The sequence below is a fragment of the Elephas maximus genome, chromosome 16, assembly GCF_024166365.1.
Source record: "Elephas maximus indicus isolate mEleMax1 chromosome 16, mEleMax1 primary haplotype, whole genome shotgun sequence".
In the NCBI taxonomy this organism is placed as follows: Eukaryota; Metazoa; Chordata; class Mammalia; order Proboscidea; family Elephantidae; genus Elephas; species Elephas maximus.
The window spans coordinates 82148035-82170576 of NC_064834.1; the positions used below are offsets into that span (position 1 = coordinate 82148035).

Consider the following 22542-nt stretch of genomic DNA (forward strand, 5'->3'; position numbering starts at 1 on the left):
TCAGGAGGGATCAGTCCCTGGAGAAGGGCATCATGCTTGGCAGAGTACAGGGTCAGCGGAAAAGCGGAAGACCCTCAACGAGGTGGACTGACACAGTGGCTGCAACAATGAGCTCAAGCATAACAAGATCGTAAGGACAGCGCAGGACCGGGCAGTGTTTCGTTCTGTTGTGCATAGGGTCGCTATGAGTGGGAACCGACTCGGCGGCACCTAACAACAACAGCAACAAGCACTTCTGGGATCGTCCACTCCAACTCAGGCTGCACTGCCCCACCGGGCCACTCCTCCCCCACCCCCTGTCGGACTGCACGTGTGATGAGCTCGCTGATCGTCCCCTCTGCGCGCTCAGCCCGCCAGGCCGGCCATGCCTCCCGGTGCTCTCCCTGGCTCCGGCGCCGTCAGTCCCTGCTGAGCGAGCGGTCGGGAGGCTCTGCCCGGAGGCTCCTCACTGGGCCACGAGGGGGCCGACCGGGCTCCGCTTCTTCGCAGGGCGTCATCCCTTTCAGGCTCCCTGGCTGGGGAGCCTCCCGTCCCCGCAAACAGAGCCCGCGCCGGGCCTGGGAACTCGCTGGGGACCCCCCGCCGCCCGTGCAGGATCCAGGTTCCAAGGTCGGGAAGCTCACGCCGCTGCATGTCTCCCCTCCATCCCGGCCGCACTGCCCGGGGCGCCCCGATCCCCGCCACTACGGAGGGGGCCCGGAAGCAGGCACCCCGAAATGTGACTAGAGTCTAGGGCCAGGCCTGGAGGAGGCGCTGGGCGCGCTCCGGGGGTACCCGCGTAGACGACAGTCCCACAGAGAAGCGAGCTGGCCGCGTCGCTGGGAGGACGCTGGCCCTTTAAGAGACACCGTCGGAGCCGGGCCGTGACGTCACGGGGGGGGGAGGACGGAATGTGCGCGCAGCCGCGGGGCGGTCCTGGGAGGTGGGCCCAGGGGGCGGGGCCGACTGACTGACAGGAGCGCCGCGGCCGGAAAGTCCCGCCCCACGCAGTCCCGCCCCGCCCACCGTGCGCAGGCCCCGCCCCGCCCCGCCTCTTCCCCTCCGGCCGCGCAGGTCCAGTTCCTTCCGCAAAGGGCCCGCCCCGCCCTGCACAGGCCCCGCCCCTCCCCCCTGGCCGCGGAGGCCCCGCCCGCCCACCCTCGCAGGCTGCACAGGCCCCGCCCCGTCCCTCGCCGGCTGCACAGGCCCCGCCCCGCGCAGGCCCCGCCCCAGTCCGCCGGTCGCGGGGGCGGGACTTGTCGGCCGAGTCGGCGGCGGCGGCTGCTGCGGGAACTTTCCCGGCAGGATCCTAATGGCTGCGCGCGGGGCGCTGTGAGGCGCGGGCGGCGGCGGCGCGGGACCGCGGCGGCGACGAGCGACAAGCGACAGGAGGCCGCAAGCGGCGAGGCCCGGCCGGACGCGCGAGCCCGCGATGCGCCCCGGGGCCGCCCCCCGGCGCCGCTGATGCCCCGCGGCGGCCGTTGAGACCCCGGCCGGGCCCGGCCCGCGGAGGGAGCGGCGCCGCAGGATGGCGGGGAGGGCGGCGGTCCCGGGCACCGCGGTCCTGCTGGTCACGGCCAACGTGGGCTCGCTCTTCGACGACGTAAGTGCCGCCGCCGTCGGGCCGGGGCCGTGGGTAGGGCGGCCGGGGCCGTGGGTAGGGCGGCCGGGGCCGTGGGTAGGGCGGCCGGGGCCGTGGGTAGGGCGGCCGGGCCCGACCCGATCCCCGGACCCCGGTGCCTCAGACCGCAAACCCCGGCCCGGAGCCCTGGAGCTCCGGCATCGGGGGCCCGAACCTCCGAACCCTGGACCCCGGAACCCTGGCCCTCACACCCCAAGACCCGGACCCGGGGCCGTGGAATTCCGATGTCAGGGACCCGGCCTCAGAACCCTGGATCCCCGGAGTCCTGGTCCCTGACACCCCAAGACCCAGACCCGGAGCCGTGGAATTCCGGTATCGGGGACCTGGACCTCAGAACCCTGGCTCCCTGGAACTCTGGACCTTACACCCCAAGAACGGGAGACCTGGAACCCCGGTCCCAGGGTCCTGGACTTCAAATCCCTCGTGACCCAGAATCCCCGTGCCCGCACCCCGGAAACCCAGAGGCCCGATTCCCTGGACTCCAAAACTCGGGTCTCTCAGACGTTAAACTGCAGACCCCGACCCTGGATCCCTGAAATACCGGACACCGACCCCTGAACTCAAAAGCACAGGTCCCCGGTGGAACCTTGGTCCCTAGACCCTGACCACAGTCCTTATTTGGGAACCTTGGAACCAGTATCCCGGGAACCCCAGCCTCCCAGCCGAAGCCCCAGGGCCAGTCCCCAAACACCTCCCCCCAACAACTCTGATCCCCGGAACACTGGCCCACCAGAGTCCTGATCCTGGAACCCTGGTCCCTGAACTCCGAATGTACAACCCTGGAACCCTTTCCCCTATTTCCAGCTCACCAAACCCCAAAATACCAAACTCCCATTCTGAACTCTGCGCCTGGACCCCAAGCGCCAAATGCGATCCCAAACCCTAAGCCCTAACACCTGGCCCTGACCCTGACCCTAAACCCAAAACCTTGACCCCCAAATTCTGATCCTGGGTCCTTGATCTTGAATCTGGGCACTGGGACTCCAACCCAGGGCCTGGAACTCTGGACCCCACCCTCACCCCCAGACACACCCTGCCTCTGACCCTGGCCTTGATCCCCTGGTCAGTGCCCGCCCTGGTGCACACCTGCCCTGGTGCACGCCTGCCTTGGTCCATGTCTGCCCTGGTGCTTGCTTCCCTCCCTGTCATCTGTTCTCCATGAGCAGTGCTGGAGGGGCAGGACCCTGTTTGCCTGGTAACTTAGTATCTCTTTAGTTCTCAAACAAGGGAGACAGTTGAAAGCTGGGAGGAGGATTTTGTATTCTTGTTTATGAAAGAAAAAGATGCTCAGAAACTCTTCAAGGCCGGCAACTGGATGTGGACTGCCCAAGGCCTTTACCTTCTATAGCCCCTCCCTCCAATTTCCAGATCCCACCCAGGAGGGCTGGGCTGCGGTGGTAACAGAGAGGGGGGCACTCCGGAGCTGTCTCTCTGGAGACGGAGCCCTAGGCCCAGGGCGCCTTGGAGCTCCCCAGAGGCAGGCCGAGGCTGACCTAGTTCAGCATCTTGTGCCGCCCCGCTGTTGGTACTTAAACAGCCAATGCAAATGGAGCTCCAGAAGGCATGCTGTGGAGGGAAGAGAGGGTGGTGGCACCTATGGGGCCCGGGCAGCCCCTTTCCCTCCACCTTCCAGAGGTGAACCCTTTGGGCAGAGCCAGTTCCGTGGTGTGTATAGCTGATATGGGCGTGATTTAGATTTCAGGGGAAGGTCCTTGTTTTTTGCCAGGCTTTTCTTTGCTTGCAGCAGTCAGAGGTGAAGTGTTTCATTATGCTAAGTTTGTGCACAGACTGAGATCGTTGCTTTTCAATAAAAGCTGGATGCCACTTTTGTTATTTTCTTCTTTTAGCTTCTAGGTGCCTGGTTGGTTACCTGCTGGAGGTGAACTGCTCTCTCTCAGACTTTGTTATGGACAACTTGATCTAGTTTCATGTTTGATCATTTTCTCCAAAAGTGCCTGCCCTGGGTGTGTGTCTGTATATTTAGCATTCTATTCTAGGCTTTCCAGTAATATGTCACTATAACATGGTTTTGCTCAGATGATTCAGATCCGTTAGCTGTGGCTTCAAAACCTCAGAAATGTCAGGAAAATTAAGCATGGTGGGGCATTTTATTCCCAAAGGAAAAAGAATTTTGCTGTGCAAACATTCTTTCCAGTAATCTTTGATTCTAAGTTCTAGCATTTTTTCGTGTTTCAACTGTACACACCCATTTCTCTCTGTTGACGTTAGAACGCCTAACTTAATTTACTTTTGTTCAGTAACATTTTCCTTCTGAATTTCCATTTTTCTTAAACGTTATGTGGAATTTTGCATGATGTTTACATCTGAACGGAGCATTTGTTTTGGTAACAGTGCATAGGTTAATTATGCCAGGCATCTTTGGACTAAAGGCTAGTGTAGGGCGTATCTGCCTTTCGAGGACACTGAGCATTTGGGGCTCGCTTGGGAGGGGTTGAGGGCTACCCCCTTATGGTGACCTGGTGGAGTGTGGCACCAAATGGAGAAGCAGAGGGTTGGGCTGTAATCAGCCCCTCATTTTTCCCTGGGGGTGGAAGGCTGGCAGGTGACAGCAGCTACTTCTGGAGCAAGTGAGATTTTAATTTTTTAGTTGATGGTAGATTTCAGCAGATGAGTTTGATGACCCCATTTCCCTTTGCACGATGTGTTCCTGTGCTGTTGAACAGTCTTCAGGTGGCGGTAAGGCCTGGGAAGGAACTCTTTCCTGCCCAGTTTCATTGCCTAGCAAACCAAGCTTTCCTGTGTGATTGCTGCATCACTCTTGTCCTAGAGGGGTTAAGATTCCAGGGAAGAGAGTGTTTGAGTTTGAAACAAACAGGCAGTGCTGTCAAGGACGCTGTTTTCCGGCTTTGCACAAGGAGTATGTTTCTGCTTTCGTAGTTTTGAAAGCCTTCCCTCGAAGCCACCCTCTTCCCCATCCACGCATGGTTTCTTCTTTACACCCTGGGATTGACAGCACGTTTGGTTTGGCGGGGTGCCCTTGCTCTTCAGTATTCCTGGCTTCGCTGTGTCCCCCAGGATGGCAAAAGTTCACTTAGCTGTCCTCATGGAGGGACCACAGGCTGCTTCTGTTTTTCAATCCTGCAGACACTGTTGTGGTGAATATTTGAGCACGGTGTTTCTCAGTCTCTGTGATCCTTTATGTTCTTAAATTATGGAGGTTTGTGTAGGTTATGGAGTCCCTGGGCTGTACAGATAGATAATGTGCTTGGCTGTTAACCGAAAGGTTGGCAGTTTGAGTCCACGTAGAGGTGCCTCAGAAGAAAGGCCCAGTGACCTACTTCTGAAAAACCAGCCACTGAAAACCCTATGGAGCACAGTTCTACGCTGACACACGTGAGATGGCCTTGAGGGGGATCAACTCGTCGGCACCTGCTTTTTTAGTGTAGGTTATAACTGTCAGTATTTACCATGTTAGACGTGAGAACCGAGACGGTTTTTAGCCACAGGAATGCACAAGCACTCTAGTTAGCCATCCGAGTGATGATGCCATCACTCGTCTTGACCCTCTGGAAAGCTCCACTGTCCACCGGGGAGAATGAGAGTGGAAAAGGGGAGTAATTTCACAGGATTATTATGAAGAGGTCTTGGGGCCCTCGGAGACCCCTGCCCTCTCCTAGAACCTCTGCTGAGTTCCTGATACTTCTTGGACTTGCGTGAACATTCCTTTCTGCCGGGACACCTGGGGGTGTTCCAGTTTTATCACGAACGCCACGGTGTTGCCCTCAGAAGGCTGTGTTACACTGCTGTGTGGCCTTTCTCGACTCACGTCAGACGTGCTATCATTTGCTCGGAAAGGTGTGGCCGGGGGCATAGGCTAATAGTTTGCTTGGGACAGCTGGATCTGTGACAAGGAGGCTTCTGGCTTTGGCTCTTTAGATTTCTATTAACTGCACTGAAAGGTGAACTTGGGAGGCCGTGGTTTCGGGCGCGGCATATGCTCCCACCCTTACATGGTCAGGCCGTTCCTCGGGGAGAGGATTCTGGGAAACAGTTCAGTCTTGGGTGTGTGCCTGTCAGCTCTTTGTCCTGCTCATTCCCGAAGCCGAGTGTCAGTTGTGAGCTGGTTTCCCTCTGCTTAGTCAGCCCTTAGCCTCTCCCCTACCCAGACCTGGGGAGCCCACCACAGTTGATACAGTGGGCTTAGCCTGGGCAAGCTAGCTGGGGGGTGTGTGCGATCAGCCAGCTTACGGGAACCTAATTCCTGTTGGTGCTGGGGATGGACACCAGACCAGACGTGCTTGTGGGGCACAGGAGGAGGCAGCGGGGTGTGTCAGCATCAGACGGGCTACACCTTCTCCTACTGGAGAGCCTTGAGACTCGCATCCCCTCACATCCCTTCGCCACCCCTCCCGCCGTTGCTTGGCCTCCTAATTTCCCTAGCACCCATCTCGGAAGGGGGTCTCAGCCTGTGCCCTCACCTTTTTGCAGGCACCAGCCCAGCATTCCACCCCTAGATTGTGTCCCAAGGAGGACCATCCTGCTGCCAGATCCAGGGAGGTCGAGGTCACTGTGGTGGCTGGGCCCTCAACTTCCTTAAGGACTGGTGGGTAGCAGCTTTATTGAGATGTAATTCACAACATCACACACTGAGCCCATTTGAGACTTTTATTGTGTCCTCACGGTTCTGCAGCCATCACCAGAAAGTTTTTAATACTCAGAAAAGAGACCTACACCCATAGGCGTTACCTCCCACCTCCCTGTCCCCCCGCCTCCACAGCCCTGGCAACCGCTTGTCTTCTTTCTGTCTCTGTGAGTTTGCCTGTTCTGGACTCGCCATACAAACGGACGTGTGTGATATGTCCTCATGATTGGCTTTTTACCCACATGGTAGTTCACATCAGTGCTTCGTTCTTTTTTGTGACTGAGTAACATTCCACTGTGTGTATGGACCATGCTTTGTCTATTCCCTGTTAGCTGAGGAAGCCCTGGTGGCGCAGTGGTTAAGAGCTTGGCTCTTAACCAGAAGATTGGCCATTGGAATCCTCCAGCTGCTCCTTGGAATCCCTGTGGGGCAGTTCCACTCTGTCCTGTGGGGTCGCTATGAGTCAGAATTGACTCAATGGCAGTGGGTTGGGTTTGGTTTTGGTTTCTTCAGCTGAGGGCTGTCTGAGTTGTTTCCACCTTCGAGGTATTGTGAATAATGCTGCTGTGGGTATTCGTGTACCACAGCTGCCGGTCTGTGCTTTTTTGCATTCCCACCAGCAGGGCCTGAGGACTCCGGTTGCTCCACATCCCTGCCAAGGTGCATTACTGTGTCTCTTTCAAAGACTTTTTTCTGTGGTCTCCTGGATACCCCGTATTTGTCCCCACCCCATCTCTCAGTATTATGTGCCCTGGGTGTAGGCTGGCAGCCCTTCTCGGGGCTCTCACTTCCTGGGCGTTAGGCTTAGGCCCCTCTGCATAGATGCCCAGTTGTCCCAGGAGACAGTGAAATGAGGCCAGCAGCCCTGCAGCACAGAGTGCAGCTCTGCTGCCCCCGAGAAAGTGTAGGGCAGAGCTCCACTGCTGGATTGTGCGGGGAAGTGCTCGTAGAAGAGATGGGGGGCTTTCTGGTTGTGGAGGCACGCCCTCCATGCCACACACAGCTGCTGAGGCTGCCTGCGTGCTGGGGGGTTGCCGCGTCTCTTCTGTGGGCTCACCTCGGTCCACCCAGGCCTCCCAGGCCTCATCCTGACAGGCTCGCTGGCCAGTGTGGCTCAGTGTTTGTTTTCTGTCTTGGCGTCACTTCCTCTGATCTGGGATCTCACCCCCTTCTCTGTGAGATTATGCTCTGTTTGCCCGAGTTTGGAATCCTGCTTGTAGGGTGGCTACCGCCCATCTCCCGGAGTGGAGATTAAATGAGGTGGTCTAACTGGCCAGTCCTCCTGGCCTGCTGTAGACTTGTGGCATCTTTCGTGGGTTCAGTCCATGCCCAGGACTGGCCATCTCGCTGCTTCCTCCCTGCCCATGGGCTTTTCTAAGCCTGGTGCCACCTCTCTCCCTAGCAGATGTCAGCTCTTGCCTTCCTCTGATGCTATTTGGAATTTCAAAGTAAAGGTGGCAGTTTGCTGACTGTCCACCTCCAGGCTCTTCGTGCTTCTTGTCCTCCCGCCAGGTGTTTGGAACCCACCCCTGTGCCCTTTCTGTGTTCCCTATCTGGGAGCTGTGGTGCTCTGTGCACACACATTCATCCTCAGCATTTCGTTTTCGCCTCATTGGGGGTTGCTGAGAGGAGAACTGGGATTACTTGGTGGTGGAGAGCTACCTGTTTGATGTCACTACTTTGCTTGTTTTGGGGAGCAGTCACCAGCAGTAGGTCTGTGGGATAGTCCTGTGAGAATAGCCCAGTTAGGAAGTCTGTGCCCACTGGCCCCAGCCCCTGCTGAGAGCTAACTGAGGAGACAGCTCTCTGCCCAGAGGTCTGGGGTAGGTGTGCCTGCATCTGGCAGTGCTGCCAGCGTGGACTGTTGGGAGTGATGGGTGTGGTGGGAGGAGGGGTGGTGCTGCTCCCTCTGGACCGCTCTCTCTGGGGTGGTTGCCACGATTCAGGCGCAGAGGCATGAATGGAGGGCGTTTCTAGGACTTGTAATGTCCGGGCCATCCTTCTATTGATGTGTCCCATTGGAGGCCCCGTGTCCTTTGGTGACTGACTGGGAGGCTAGGGGCTTGGCCTGTGTGAGTGAGGTAGGTGTTGGAAGGAGGTCGAGGGTACTTTGCGGGGAAGGAGCAGGGAGGGTCCTCTGTGTTGCAGGCTCTGCTGGGTAACGGGAGTGAGTGGTGACTGCCCAGGGTGTGCCCCAGTGGGCAGGCCTCCCCCGTGGGAGGTGGGTTCTGTCCAGATAGGTAGGGAAGGTCAGCTTGGTTTGGGGTGGTCAAGGAGGGAGTAGTAGGGCTGGGTCATGGGGATGGCGTTCACAGGCACCTGCTGCTTCCTATGCTGTTGTCTCCGTGCCTAGGAGGAGCAGCACTGGCTTTCCCTGGGGTTTTGTGTGCTTTGGAACCCCCCCATCCGATGTGGGCCTGGGGGAGAAGTGGCAGAGAGGAGGGGTGTGTCCCCAAGGCCAACACGAGGTGACTCATGAGCGCCACCTTCTGTCACTTCAGTGAGTTTTGGGACCTGAGACTGCCCTGCAGCTCTGACCCAGCAGAGATTTGAAGGAGGGTGGCCAGGAGGGTGCTGGGCCTCGGGTTCCCACCAGGCCCTTGGTTACCCCTTGCCCCTTTTCATTCCCTGCAGTGGAGCCCCCTCCCCCCCAGGCTGCAGGACGCCCCTCTGTCTGCTCCCCATCCTGTGATGGTGGCAGTGCACCACCCAGCACCCCCGACAGGCACGCCTCCCGGGGAAGAGCAGGTTGTGTTCCAGTTTAGTGCAGTGGGACCGAAGAAAGTGTCCAGACTTGGACCCCTCTGTAGGGCAGGTACTGAGCGGTCAGCTCCAGCTTTGCTTCCAGCCCATTGGAGAGTCCACATAATGATGAAAATACCTTACCAAAGATACCAACAAAAACCTATATGGGCTTTTAACCTTTAATGGTGAGAGAATAAAGCCGCAGCTCATCCAGTGCAACCTAAAATATGGAGCAAACGCAAAGGTCATTGGGTCTCTTCAAGTAAAAAGAACTTTGATCAAGAAAATACAGATCCTTTAGTAACTGAAGTAAACCTGGGACTGGGCGGGTTTGGAGAGCTGATGTGGGTGGCTTTCCCTTGAGGCCGTGGTGCTGTGTCGAGCATCTATCTGGCTCCTGTCCTGGGGAGAGGATTTGGGTGCCTGTACTGTCTCTGAAATTTAAATTTTCAGTGAAAAGAAATTTGTTCTGAGAGATAGAAACGGCCTGGAAAAGCACATCCACTTGTACGCACCCTGCCTGTGCCTTGGGACCACTGGTGTGTTGCGGGGTCGGGGGGAGGGTTGCTGAGGGGTGTCTGCGGACCCCGCCTGTGCCCCAGGACTGCTGGTGCGGTGGGGGGGCGGATCTTGCTGGGCGGGGTGTCTGGGGCTCCAAGGTGCAGGGCCTTGGGGATCTGGCTACGTTTCCCACGGCATCATACGGTATGTGGTGTAACATGCTGTCTGACCTAAAATGAGACGATGCGGAAACTGACCTGGGTCCTGGCCAGAGGCTCAGGGTCTGACGGTTCTGCAGCAGGTCGGAAGAGCGGCTGGTCTGGGTGCCTGACGATGCCTGATCAGCCGAACTTCCCAGGAGCCACGTGGTCTCACCCCAGCTCACAGAAAATGCTGCCTCTGGTTTTTTCCTTCAGTGAAGGACACTCAGGCCCATCTCCGGGAGCATGGTCTTTAGAGTCTGCGTGTGTGCGTCCTGGCCCCTACCTGGCCAGTGTCTTCTCCTGCTCTTCCTTTTCCCTCTTGCCAATAGGTGGGCAGGGATGGGAAGAGCGAGTTAGGCACCCCCCCACTGCCTTTGATTTTGAAGGTGGTGTGGCAGGAGTCTCCCCAGAGCTGTGTCAGGTGTCGGAGCAGCTTTCTGGGAGCCTGCCTGGCAGGCTTAGAGGAGGGTATTCAAAAGCCTGCGACACTGGTTGTGGCCATGTCGAGACCACACTGGGGCTCCTGGCCTGAATGGAGCCTGGGGTTGGCCCTGCCCTTATCAGACCAGTGATCTTGATGCATTGTTGGGCCTCTTCAAGCATCAGTCAAGTGGGAAATGTGGCGGGTGGGGAAGGGGGTAGGGAATGGGCTCCTGACCTCTGTGGGCAGGCAGGGCACTGCTGGCTCCCTGCCAGGTCCTGTCTCCGCCCCCTTCTTCCCTCGTGGCTCTCAGCTCTCCCAGTCCCTCGGTCCTGTGCCCTGCGTGGCACCTTGCTGGGGTTGAGCTCAGCACGGGTGGCTGGGTGGCCAGCTTCCCGTGAGGGTGTGCACTTGTGGCCCTGCCCAGCAGCAACACTGGCACACGTACTTGGAGAGGAGCTTTGTTCTCCAGACTGCAGCTGAGGTCCTACCCACCTCCAACCCCCTAGACCCAGGGCTGGCAGCGAGAGGCAACCACGTCCTCTCTGCCTGCCACCCTAGCCCCCCTACAGCGAGCAGTCCTGTCTGTGCTCGAGCACACCCGCTTTTCCATGTCTGTGCGCCTCTGTGGATGCTGTTCTTTCCCAAGGAGTCCCTCCTGGCATCTGGCTTGTCTAGGCGGCAAGATTTCCTCCCCTTCAAGGTGCAGCTCAGCTGCCGGCCTGGGATGCAGTTCCCGTCTCGTGTACCCCTCCCAGCCTGAGTTAATTACATTCTCTGTGCTCTGCCCTCTTCTCCATCCACTGCTGATGCAGCTTTTCTCGTGTTGTGCTGGGTGGGAGCTTCTTCCCCTTGAGTGGGTGCGGCCAGCAGTGAGTGTAGCTAGAAGGGCATCGAAGGCCAGTGAGCTGGGGTTCCTGGACCTTGACTGATTGTGATGGGAGAAGCAGGACTGTGATGCCTGTTAGAGTTTAGGTGAAGGTGGGGGTGCTGTTTGAACCTGCCAGGCACGGAGGGAAGGAATGAGGCCTGACGCTGGTGCCAGCTCTGCTGGCTCCACACAGACGTAGGCTGAGTCAGGGGTGGCGGCGGGTGAGGACATACGCTGTCACAGGCACTCTCAGTGGTCTGGTGGGGAAGTTCTGTGGGTTCCCACCTCTAGTTCTGTTTTTTCCTTTCACTTGTAACAGTTTAATTGAGTTATGATTTGCATATCACACAGTTCACCCAGTTAAGTACAGTCAATGGTTTTTAGAAAACATTTACAGCTGTGCAGCCATCACCACAGTGCAGTTTTAAAACACTTGCAGCACTGTGAAACTTCCCTCCTGCCCATTTGCTGGCCAGTCCCTGCCCTGGCCCCAGTCTCCGCCCTAGCCCTGGCCCCCACTAGCCCTGGCCCCAGTCCCTGCCCTGGCCCCAGTCTCGGCCCTGGTTCCCGCCCCCACCAGCCCTTTCCCTAACCCCCACCAGCTCTCGCCCCAACTCCTGCCCCTGGCCCCAGTCCCTGCCCGGTCCCCAGCCTCCACCAGCCCTTGCCCCAACCCCTGCCCTTGTCCCTGCCCTGGCCCCTGCCCGGCCCAGCCCCCGCTGGCCTGCCCTCTGGCTCTGCAGGTCTGTCTTCCTGGGATGTCATCGTGGGATTGCCCAGGATGTGGCCATCTACTTGAGGCTTCTTCCATGAGCGTCACCCTTTCAGGAACACCTGTGTTGCCACTGTTCCAGCAGGCCACTCCTCTGTGGCTGTGTCATGTCCGCTGTGTGGACACGCAGTGTTTGTTCACCAGTCCGTGGGCCTTGGCCAGTTTGGCTGCTAAGACTAATGCTGCGTGTGTTTTCCCTCATGAGCTCTGTGTGCACTTTGAGTGCTCATTTCTCCTGGACACATTCCCGGGATGGAATGGCAGGCCCTGTGAGTGCTAGGGAGCTGCCTGCCTGTGCACCCAGAGCTCTCTGCCCGATGCCAGCACTGTGTGTCCCATCTCTGGTGAGTGCCCTCCAGTGCAGGGCTCTGGGTCTCATTTGATTTGCATTTTCTGGCCTGTGCCGTTAAATAATAGACGTCCCACAAGGATGGTTAGTTCGCCGTATTGTTAAGTGGCCTTTGGCCACATGGATAACTCATGTTGATGGGGTGTTCATGGGGCAGCAGGTTCTGCTTGGCTCCCTCCACCTCGGCCTAGGGCAGGGGCTGCAGCCCCAGTACTACCCGCTCCATGCCTGGCTACCCTGCTCCCTCTACCACAGAGGAGGACACACGTGAATGTGGTGATGTCACACCTGCAGGCGATGTGAGTGCTGCCTGGAGCAGAAGCCAGGATGCTGGTGTTCTAGAGGGCTTTGGGCCTCAGGTGGCATGCTGTGCTTGGTCCTGCTGCCCTGTCTCTGGCCCTGTCCGATCAGTGGGGCAGTGCATCTGCACCACAGCACATACACACAGGCCAGCCTCTCGTGGTTGGTGTTTATTAGCACAAAGAGGAGTGCCTGGAAAGACACCAGGAATCCACTGCCGCCTGCTTCTGCCCTCTGTGGCAGGAACTTGCCGCTGTTTGGGGCAGACTGGAGTCAGAGGTTAATTCTCTTCTTCCACCAATCCCAGAGGGGGCGGGGCTGGCTCCAGAGACCTATCCGTCAGGTGGGCTGTCTGTCCTCCTCTTTCACACTTCTTGCCTTCTGGGAGAGTGTCACCATGTTGCAGCCATGCCCCTGGACGTCTGTGGATTGTGCTAAACGCTTGGCAGGTCTCCAGCATCTTTGATTGTCCTGCTGATCAGTCGCTCTGGAGCCGGTCTGTGCAGGGCCCTGGTGGCTGCGTTGCTCCTCACCTATGTGGTGACCCGAGGGAGGGGCTGGAGCGCTCTTGGGCGAGGTCTCCCTAGGTTGGCAACTTTCCTTGGCGGGTATACTTATGTGAAACAAGGGGGTCACACCAAGGGGGCTGGCACAGGCACTTGTTGTGGTCTGGGCTCTCTGACCCCAGGACTCCCCTCAGGGGGGGATGATGCCATTTTGGGGAGGCTGGGAGGGTGGCTGTTAGCTGGGTGTCCCAGGGATTCCAGCATGAGAAGAACTAGAGGAAGCCCTGGTTGGTCCTTTCTCCCAATAGGGAAACCACTTTCCTCCCCTCAGGAGACTCAGCAGTGATGCTGTTCCAGGGGGAACAGGTGGGGTCCCAAGTCTCACCTTATCACCCTGAGTTTCTGTCAAGCTTGTGGTCATTGCAGGGACATGCTTTGCCTCCTAGACCTGTTGTCTCCTCGCCCATCCCTCCCTCTGTGGGAGTTGGCTGTTAGGGAGGTTGCTGGTGGTGCCCTGATGGGGCGGCCCCTGTCCCCAGCACCCAGCAGCTGGGCCATGCACGCCTAGGCGTTTTGACTACTGGTCATCTGATACATCAGTGAGATGGAGCTTCAGGGTCAGGTCTGGTGGGGGAATGCCTTTTCAACTGTCTGCATTCTGACCACATGGGGATGCCTTGAGAAGCTGGGCTGAATGACTGGTGCCTTAGCACTGTTGATGACGTCTCCTCTGATGTCCTTGGGGCCGTTCTGCTCACATAAGAGACAGGGAGACTGCCTATTCCAGAGTTCTTGTTGTGGGTGGTCCTGGGCGCAGTGGGTGCAAGGTAGTACTTGTTCTGCTTACAGAGGGAAACAGGAGACTGCCTGTTCTAGAAGCCCTGTCGCGGGTGGTCCCAGGCGCAGTGGGTGCAGGGTGGCACTTGCTCTCTCGTATAGTCGTGTGTCCCTCAGGCACTCTGGCCTAGCTCTGCTGCATTGTCATCATGGTGGCTGGGGACAGATTTTCAGATGATTCTGTCTTTTGAATGACATCTGTTAAAGCAGCAGTTTGTCAGGACCTACATCCATGGGGGCATGTGTTTTGCTTTTATTTTTTCCTTCATCACGGTTACTGTTTTTCACATCTTCTGTAACTTCCTGTTTTGCTGTAACTACGTTGCAGCTTTGTCCTGCAGAGTCTGCTGTGTGCACTGGTGTGTGGTGTGAGGCTGCGTGTGGGTGGGAGTAAGTCCTGAAGTGGGGATGGAAGGTGGGCGAGTGCTGTCTGCTGACCACACCTGCAGTGCCTCAGTGACAGTGGGCCGGCCAAGTCCATCTCAAGCAGACATGACACATCTGAGCATCTCAGCTCTGTTCTTTGGACCCCGCCCCAGGAGGGACCCAGGGGTTCCCAGAAGAAACTCCTGGGCAGTGTTAGATGGGGCAGTCTGGGTTCTTCATCAGCCATCCCGGTGCTCATCTCCCTTGATGGGACCTACACCCCTGGGTCCAGCCCTCTGGTGGGGCGCAAACGGCCTTTCCATGGAGATCTGACCCCATGCCGACCCTGACTTTGCTCCCTTTTGTACCTGTGCATCCAGATTTGCTTAGGGCTGAGTGTGCAGACGCATGGGTGCCGGGCCTGGGGACGAGGAGCCTTACCTGTAAGGACTGTTGACGGCGCGTCTCCACTGTCTGGGGTCTCACCCACCTGGAGAGCACTAAGGAATCAAGTCTTCATCACCCACCCGGGAGCACCTGCTCCTCACCCACTGGGAAGTGCCCACAGAGCACGTGTGCATCACCGACCAGGGAGCACTCAGGGAGCATCTGCACATCACCCGCCCCCCCCGCCCCGGGAGCATCCAGGGAAAATTACTTGTACCTGCCACTTTGGGCCCCACTTCTTGCTGCCTCTCGCACCTTGCCACTTCCCGTCTCCATGCCCTGCCCCAGCACAGCGTCCTGACATCCCAGCAGGTGCCTGAGGTTCTCTGTGCTTACAAGCCACTGATCTCCATCTCATGGGTTTTTTGATGATGAGCTCATGACATGGTACCGTGTGGGGTGAGAAATGTCTTCTGGCCTCCAGGCAGAAGATTCCTCCCCCTGCATCAGGTGCCAGTGATTTCTGGGTATATAGGGGTCATGGGTGACACTGGCAGCTTCTTCAGTACCTCCCTCCTGAGCACAGCATGCGTGTCAGAAAAGTGTTATTGGGGACTTGCCATCTCACGAGAAATGTCTGGGCGCCATTCATCGTTAATTGTTACTGTTATTTTAACTGACACAAATTTAGGTACAATAATGTGAACCTTTTTAATATGTACATGTCAGTGATTTTTAGTGTATTCACAAGGTTGTGCAAACATCCTCAGTAATTTCAGAACATTATCATTACCCCAAAGGCAGCACCGAACCTATTAGCAGTCACTCCTCTCCCCCGCTAGCTTGCCAGTCTGCTCTTAGTTTATATGGATTTGCCTGTTCTGGACATTTCATATAAATGAAATCATACAAAATGTGGCCCTTCTTTCACTCAGTATGATATTTTCTAGGTTCATCCATGTCACAGTGTGCCACAGTGTTTCATTCCTTTTTATGACCAAATACTGTTCCATTGTGTGGATGGACCATGTTGCATTTACTCACACGTCAGCTGATGGACGTTTAGCTCTTGTGAATGATGCCACCATGAACACTTGCGTACGCTTCATCATGTGTGCATATGTTTTGAATTCTTTTGGGTGTATATCTAGGAGAGGAATTGCTGAGTCATGTGGTAACTGTTTAACTTTCTGAGGAACTGCTGTACTGTTTTCCACAGCGGCTGCACCGTCTTCATTCCTCCCAGCAGTTCAGGAGGGTTGTAGTCTTGCCACATCTTCACCAGCACTTGGCACTGTCTGTCTTTTTGGTTTTAGCCATCCTGGTGGGGGTGAAGTGGTCTGTGGCCCTACCCTTCTGCTCCAGAGATACGGGTCTTTGATGCGCCCTGATTTTGAATTCTGGAGGATGAAAACTGCAGCAATAGTTTTGCTTAAAAAGTATTCTATTCCAATGGCTTGTCATTAGCGGCCTGAAAACAGACCTTTTAGTCTGAAATTTTCACGAAAGGAATTAGAGCATGAAGACCATCATTCTAGTGTGCTATATCTGAGGACATGTATTTTTCTTAGGTTGGGAGACTTCCTGCAGTACCTGAGATGGTGACAGTGTGGCGGGGCAGTGCAGGCTGAGGGTCTCCTTATACGTGGGCATGTCTGAGGGCCCCCAAACAACTCTCAGTCTGCAGCCCATCTGGGTCCTGATGGGAGCGGGCCTGTGCATCTTGTTGTCTGGGAGGAGTTGTTGAGATTCACTTTGTCCCGGAGAGGACTGTTTGAGTGTTCCTTGAGTGCTGGATGCAAACATGGGCCTTGTTCTCAAGCAGCATGCCATCTAGTGGTAGCACTGCTGCATGTTGGAGACTGGGGGTGACAGAGGGCAGGCGGGTGACAAGATGCTGTGCTTGTGGAGGGGAGACTGGGGGTGACAAGGGGAGGGCAGGCGGATGACGAGGTGCTGTGCTTGTGGAGGGGAGACCGGTGACAGAGGTCAGGTGGGTGATGAGGCGCTGTGTTTGTGGAGGGGAGATGGGGTGACAGACGGCAGGCGGGTGACGAGGTACCGTGCTTGTGGAGGGGAAATGGGGTGACGGAGGGCAGGTTGGTGACCAGGTGCTATGCTTGTGGAGGGGAAACAGGGTGACGGAGGGCAGGCAGATGACGAGGTGCTGTGCTTGCAAAGGACTCGGGTGGTTGGGGGCTTTGGAAGGGGTGCTGGGCTGAGGCAGCATCGTGGATGAAGGCGTGAGTGCAGGAGTCTGGGGCCGTATTCAGAGGACAGACTTCTGGGTGTGGTGTTGGGGTGGAGGTTGGCGTTGAGGATGAGGCTTGTCACTGCAGGTGGGCATCCCCGGGGGCCTCTGCATCTCCTTTGGCGATTCAGCCTGGAGCTGTGGCGAGTGGCTGCTGGTGTGGGGACCCCAGTGCTCAGCTCGGAGTTGAGTCCTCTCCGTTGACCAGCTGAGTTAGGGGAGTGTGGGTGGCAGAGGGAGGGGAGGGCATTGAGAGGTGGGCTGTGAGCCCGCTGGGACCCACCACCTGTTGCTGTCCCTGTCTCTTCTTGGCCTCTCACCCCCCAGGCATGGTCACCAGGCCCTGCCTCATCCTTCCTCCCGCTACTTTCCTGGGAACACCCGCCAGCCCTGACATCTGTGGTCACTGGCCCTTCCTGCTTCCTGGCAGCCATACTGGACATGCCCAGTCCTGTCCTCCTTGTTTCAGGGTGACTGTCGTGTGCTTTTCTCTTCTTGAACTGCCAACACTGCCATCTTCATTGTCCCTTCTAACAGTGACCTCACTTCCACTTCTGTTCAGGAAATAGAGGCACTCAAAGGAGAAGGGAGGGTCAGCTGTTGTGGCCAGGCCAGCCACTCCACCTGGGGGACCATACACCATCCCATTGGGACCTTTCTGACCTCGTATCGTCCAATCCATGAGGACCACCTGGCCTCATCGCCCCCCATCCTCTCGGGACATCTCTGACTGTATCTGCTTCCCCACCCCCATCAGAACTGTCCTTGATCTAAGGGTGATGTCAAGACTGGCTCATCAAGAGGGACCTGCTGTTAGGACGGCAGGAAGCCTGGAAGGGAGGAGTCACCACCTCTTGAGGGTGAATGTGGCCCCTGCCTGGAGCTGTGGCCTGTGGTCACTCCAGGAGGCTGCACACAAGCTTGGCTTTTCTAAGAAGGTGGCTCCTCTGGGCTGAGTGGGCATGGCCTCCTGCCTGCAGGAGGACATGTGGCCTTGGGGTTTCAGCAGGGGAACTTGACCCTGCCCTCACTTTGTGTGGGGAGGCAGTCAGGGCGGTGGTGTGTGCTGTGCTTCCTTCTGGCCCTGCATTTCTTCTAAAGCAGGAGAAACAGAAAGCAAAAGGATTGAACTAAAAGGAAAAGTGGAGTATGTTCTGCTGTTAGAAAGCAGAAATCTCTGCATTTGCCTGGCGTGGCTGGGATGGGGCCCTCAGTCTACTGTCCATAGCAGGCTGCTGCCCGAGGGGTCCCAAAGCCCAGGGGTCTGAGACCAGTGATGCTGGGCTCAGCCACCACCTGCTGGCCTCAAGGGTTCAGGCAAGGTCCTGAACCCCTCTTGTCCTGGGGTTAGCATGGTTTGGGGCTTGATGAGAGAAGACACTTGAAAAGTGCTTGCTGCAGAGCCTGGTGCAGCGGAGGACTCAGGAGATGGCCACTGACCCTCTTGTTGCACTATCAGAGGGCTCTGCTGGCCATCCATGGGCCCACAGGAGGCTACCTTGAACTTGGTCTGCTGACCATGAGTTAGCCAGCTGAGAGTGCTGTGCTGAACCTGGGGCCAAGGATGTTCCTGGAGTAAGCAGGGTAGCGGCTGGGTGCCTGGAGATGAGAGATGGGAGCAGGGCCTGGAAGCTTCGAGGAGTGAGGCAGTGTCAGCCCCGTGAGTGTGCTGGTCATCAGGGTCCTGGTGTCCTGCTGCTTGTCCCCCTCCTGGCTCCTGCTCTGAGTGCTGCTGCTGGAGGGTGCTTCACCTGTGCATATGGGGTTTCGGCTCTTCATGGTGCTCCAGGCTCCTGGGTAGTTCCGGACCTTGTCTGTGAAGTCAGGAGGCGGCTGGCTCGGCGCCGCTAATGGAGCCACGCGCTTGCAGCTTCAGCAGCTCCACTCAGAACTTCGCCCAGATCAGGGCATCTGGAGAGCTTGGGGATGATCCTATTGTGGAGTGCAGGCCCTGGGTGGGGACCCGTGGACTTCCCTCACACAGTGCTGGGGCATCTGGGGAGTTTGGGGGTGATCATTGTTACCAGTCGCTATACTGAATAACTTTGAAATCAAACTGAATAATTTTCTCAAGACTGCTGTTTGGAGAACAGTGTGGGAGTGGGTGTTCCACAGAAAAATTACTCTAAATGAAGAGGGGGAAACAAACTCTAAATGAACCTCCAAGATGCGTAGTTGGTTCAGATTGGTTTTGCTGTGATTGCTGGCTAGGCATAGTGTGTGGCTTTACTCCTTCAGTGATCTGTTCTCTGTGGTTTTGACCAGTTGTCCAGAAGGTGTATTATTTACAGAGGGTGCTTCTCTTTCTGCTGTTCACTAGGCACTGGCCCTGACGTCCCCGGTGGCAGAGGAGGAGGAGGAAGGAAGGTTGCCTTTGTTCATACTTGAATCAAGAGGCCCGGGAAGAGGCTGTCATCTGTGAATTTACTAAGTTCTGGGCCGTAGTGTCCGCCTCCTTAAACCATGGGGGATTGGCCTAGGGGATTCCTTTGTCATTTAGGATGTTTAAGCTGCCACTTAAAATCTCAACTCAGCTGGTGGCCCTGGGATGTCTCCCTTCCTGAGGAGTAGGCATCAGAGAGGTGACTGGAACCTGTGTGTGTGCACGTGCGCACGTGCAGAGGTATATATGTGCATGCATGCATGTGTACACGTGTGCATATATACACACGTGTGCACATGTGTATGTTTTGAGTGTGTGCACATGTGTATTTGTGAGTATGTGTGTGTGTGTTGTGTGCGTGCACCTGAGTGTGTGTTCTGTGCGTGCCTGTGCTGGTCCTCTGGCTGTGTTTGCAGGATATGGCGACTGCTGTGTCCTTGGGGAGCTGGCAGTCTGGACATCCCTTGGCCTTCTCTCTTGGACCACTCAGATTCCCATAGGAGTCTCCTCCAGTCCCCCCCGGAGGGTAGTGGTCCTAGCCACCAGAATTCTGGGTGCTGGTTGGGGCTTGGGGCTGGCAGAGTCCAGGCCAGTCTGTAAATGTGCACAAGGGTTCTCAGCCTGTCCTCTCCCCTGTCCTGGTGTGGCTGTGGGCAGCCATGGGCTCTGTAGTCTAGGAATGGTTTAAACATTTCTAGCGATTATCTGGCCCTGGTTCCACCTTCATCCCTTTTCCCGAGGGTCCTGGGGCAAATTCCTTTTGGCGGTTGTGAATAATGCTGCAGTGAACATTGGCGTACAGGTATCTGTTTGAGTCCCTGCTTTCAGTTCTTTTGAGTATATACCTAGGAGTGGAATCTCTGGGTCACGTGGTAATTCTGTGTTTAACTTTTTGAGGAAACACAAAGCCAAACAGTTTTCCACAGTGGGTGTACCTTTTACACTCCCACCAGCAGTGTAGAAGGGCTCTGATTTCTTCACATCCCCACCAACACTTGTTGTTTTCTGGCCATAGCCATCCTAGTTGGTGTGAAGTGCTACCTCAGTGGTTAAGAGCTCAGCCTGCTAACCAGAAGGTCTGCAGTTCGAATCCACCAGCCGCTCCTTGGAAACCCTATGGGTTAGTTCTGTGCTGTCCTATAGGGTTGCTATGAGTCGAAATTGACTCGATGGCAGTGGGTTTAAGGACTAGTGATGTTGAACATCTTTTCATGTGCTTGGTGGCCATTGTATATCTTATTTGGAGAAATGTCTACTCAAGCCTTTTGCCCATTTTTAAACTGGATTGTTTGTCTTTTTGTTGTATAATCACATTTAATAAAATTGAAACATGTATGTATTTCCTTAATTTGATTTTAAATCATGTGTATAACAAGACAGAGGTATTCCATATAACCATGACTATTTAATATAGTTGTAGGAGCTCTAGCTAGCAGTTAGACAAGGGAAAGAATTAAGAGGTATAAATATTGGCATATCGGAATGATGAGCCAGCTACAATTATTATTTTCAAATATGATTATTCATCTGGAAAACCTGAATCTCCTGAAAACCTATAATATGCAATAAAATAAAAACAAAATTAATACAGCAGAATTAATAGCATTCCTAGATATTCAGACAGGAAACTGAAGAAGACATCCCACTATGATAATAGAATACCTAGGCATAAACTTAGGAAATGTGAGCTCTGTATGAAGACAACCTCACCACAGTAAAAGGATGTCAGAGAGGAATGGAATAAATGGAAACTATATGCCCTCGTTATGGATAGAAAGATTTGCCTTCTGGAGAATCAATAATTTTTGTTAATCTTTAAATTTAACTCATCTCCCAGTAAATCTGCTGCTGTCAGTTAGGACGCTTTGGTTGCAAGTAATAGAATCCTGAAGGAGCAATGGCTTGAACAGCCACTTAATCACCTGTCATGTGGAAAGCTTAAAGATGGGAGCCGTTGGGTTGGCTCAGCAGCATCGTCCAGGACCCGGCTCTCCCATCTTTCCCTGCTGCCACACTTGCTTTGCTGGTGACACTGTCCCGCTTGGATAAGGCAGGTTGCGAGATCAGTTACTCAAACACCACGATTTTCAAAAGCAGGAAGGAAACACATGAGAACAAACAAAACAAAACAAAACAAACCCACCTTTTCCTTGTGCAGCTCTTTTTTTTTTTTTGAACTTTTGAAATAATTTTGGATTTACGGAAAAGTTAGGAAGATAGTACAGGGAGTTCCTGCGTTTTCCCTTACATAATGTTTTATTTAACCATGATGCCGTTTGTTAAAGCTAAGACATTAACAGTGGCGTATTCTTACTAACTAAACTTTGGACTCCGTTAGAGTTTTGCCAGTTTTCCCACTAATGTCCTTCTTCTGTCCCAAGACCCCATCCAGGACACCACTTTATATTTAGTTGTCATCATCTCCTTAGGCTCCCCTGGTCTTGTTTTTCATGTCTTGATACTGTTGAGGAGTTCTAGGCAAGTATTTTGTTGTGGGTCCCTCAGTTTGGCTTTGCCTGGTAATTAGAGTGGGGTTGTGGATTTTGGGGGAGTTCTGGTCAGATATTTTGTTGAGTGTCCCTCAGTTTGGGTTTATCTGGTGATTAGGCTGGAGTTGTAGATTTTGGGGGACTTCTGGTTTTCTGGTGAGGTATTTTGTTGAGCATCTCTCAGTTTGGGGTTTTCTGGTGATTGGAGTGGGGTTATGGATTTTGGGGACAAATACCTTGCCCTAATGCTCACATCATATCGCAGGGATACTTGATATCATCTTGACTTAACCACTGGTGATGTTGACCCTGATCACTTGCTTAAGGCTGTGTCTGTCCGTCTCTCCCCTGTAAAAACCCATTTTCCTCTGTCCATACTCTGTTCCCTGGAAACAAGTCACTGGGTCCAGCCTACACTTGGGGGCGGGGGGGGGGTATTAGGCTCCACCTCCTACAGGCAGGAGTACTCACATCCTTTATTTGGAATTCTTCTGTAAGGAAGAGTTGTCCCTCCTCCCCATGTATTTATTTATTCACTCATTTATTTATATCACTGTGGGTAATGGGTAGGGACGGGTTAGGAGACATTAAGATGCATGATAAAGCTGCGGAAGTCAAAACAGGTTGGAACTGATGCACAAAAAGAGAGATCAACAGGACACACTAGAAGTCTAGAAAGAGAACCAAACACAGGGCGTGATATGATGCTCAAAGCTGCCTGTGCACCCAGGGCCCTGCAGGTTGCCCGCAAGGTTCAACTGGCCATCCAACTTCATGATTTTAATACCCAGTTATTTAAAACATGATATTTAATCCTCTCAAACTACAGACCTTATTGAGAAATGATTTATTATGAATTATATGTACTCCCCTTGTTTGAATCGTATAACTCAGTGCTCAATTACAACATCCCCCCATAAGCCTTTCAGTTTGTTGT

The 22542-nt window shown here is 55.0% G+C and overlaps 2 protein-coding genes across 2 annotated transcripts in view; both read left to right on the top strand.

The window, feature by feature from the left end:
- Window positions 1-315: 315 nt before the first annotated feature.
- Window positions 316-1464, top strand: LOC126059412 (proline-rich protein HaeIII subfamily 1-like). The gene is made up of 2 exons (XM_049855110.1): window positions 316-702; window positions 1015-1464. Exons 1-2 carry the CDS (start codon window positions 316-318, stop codon window positions 1462-1464), a joined length of 837 nt encoding a protein of 278 aa, XP_049711067.1.
- The window catches only part of INPP5A (inositol polyphosphate-5-phosphatase A), a 205951-nt gene continuing 184639 nt past the window's right edge, over window positions 1231-22542 (top strand). Inside the window, exon 1 of the mRNA XM_049855984.1 lies at window positions 1231-1582. Coding sequence (XP_049711941.1) covers window positions 1508-1582 — 75 coding nt within the window. The 5' untranslated portion in view covers window positions 1231-1507. The remainder of the gene's footprint in view (window positions 1583-22542) is intronic.

Coding starts and splice junctions, on each gene's coding strand:
- LOC126059412 (XM_049855110.1), top strand. CDS start 316: ATGAGCTCGCTGATCGTCCCCTCTGCGCGCTCAGCCCGCCAGGCCGGC. Junction 703..1,014: donor ACTACGGAGGGGGCCCGGAA/GCAGGCACCCCG, acceptor CACCGTGCGCAG/GCCCCGCCCCGCCCCGCCTC.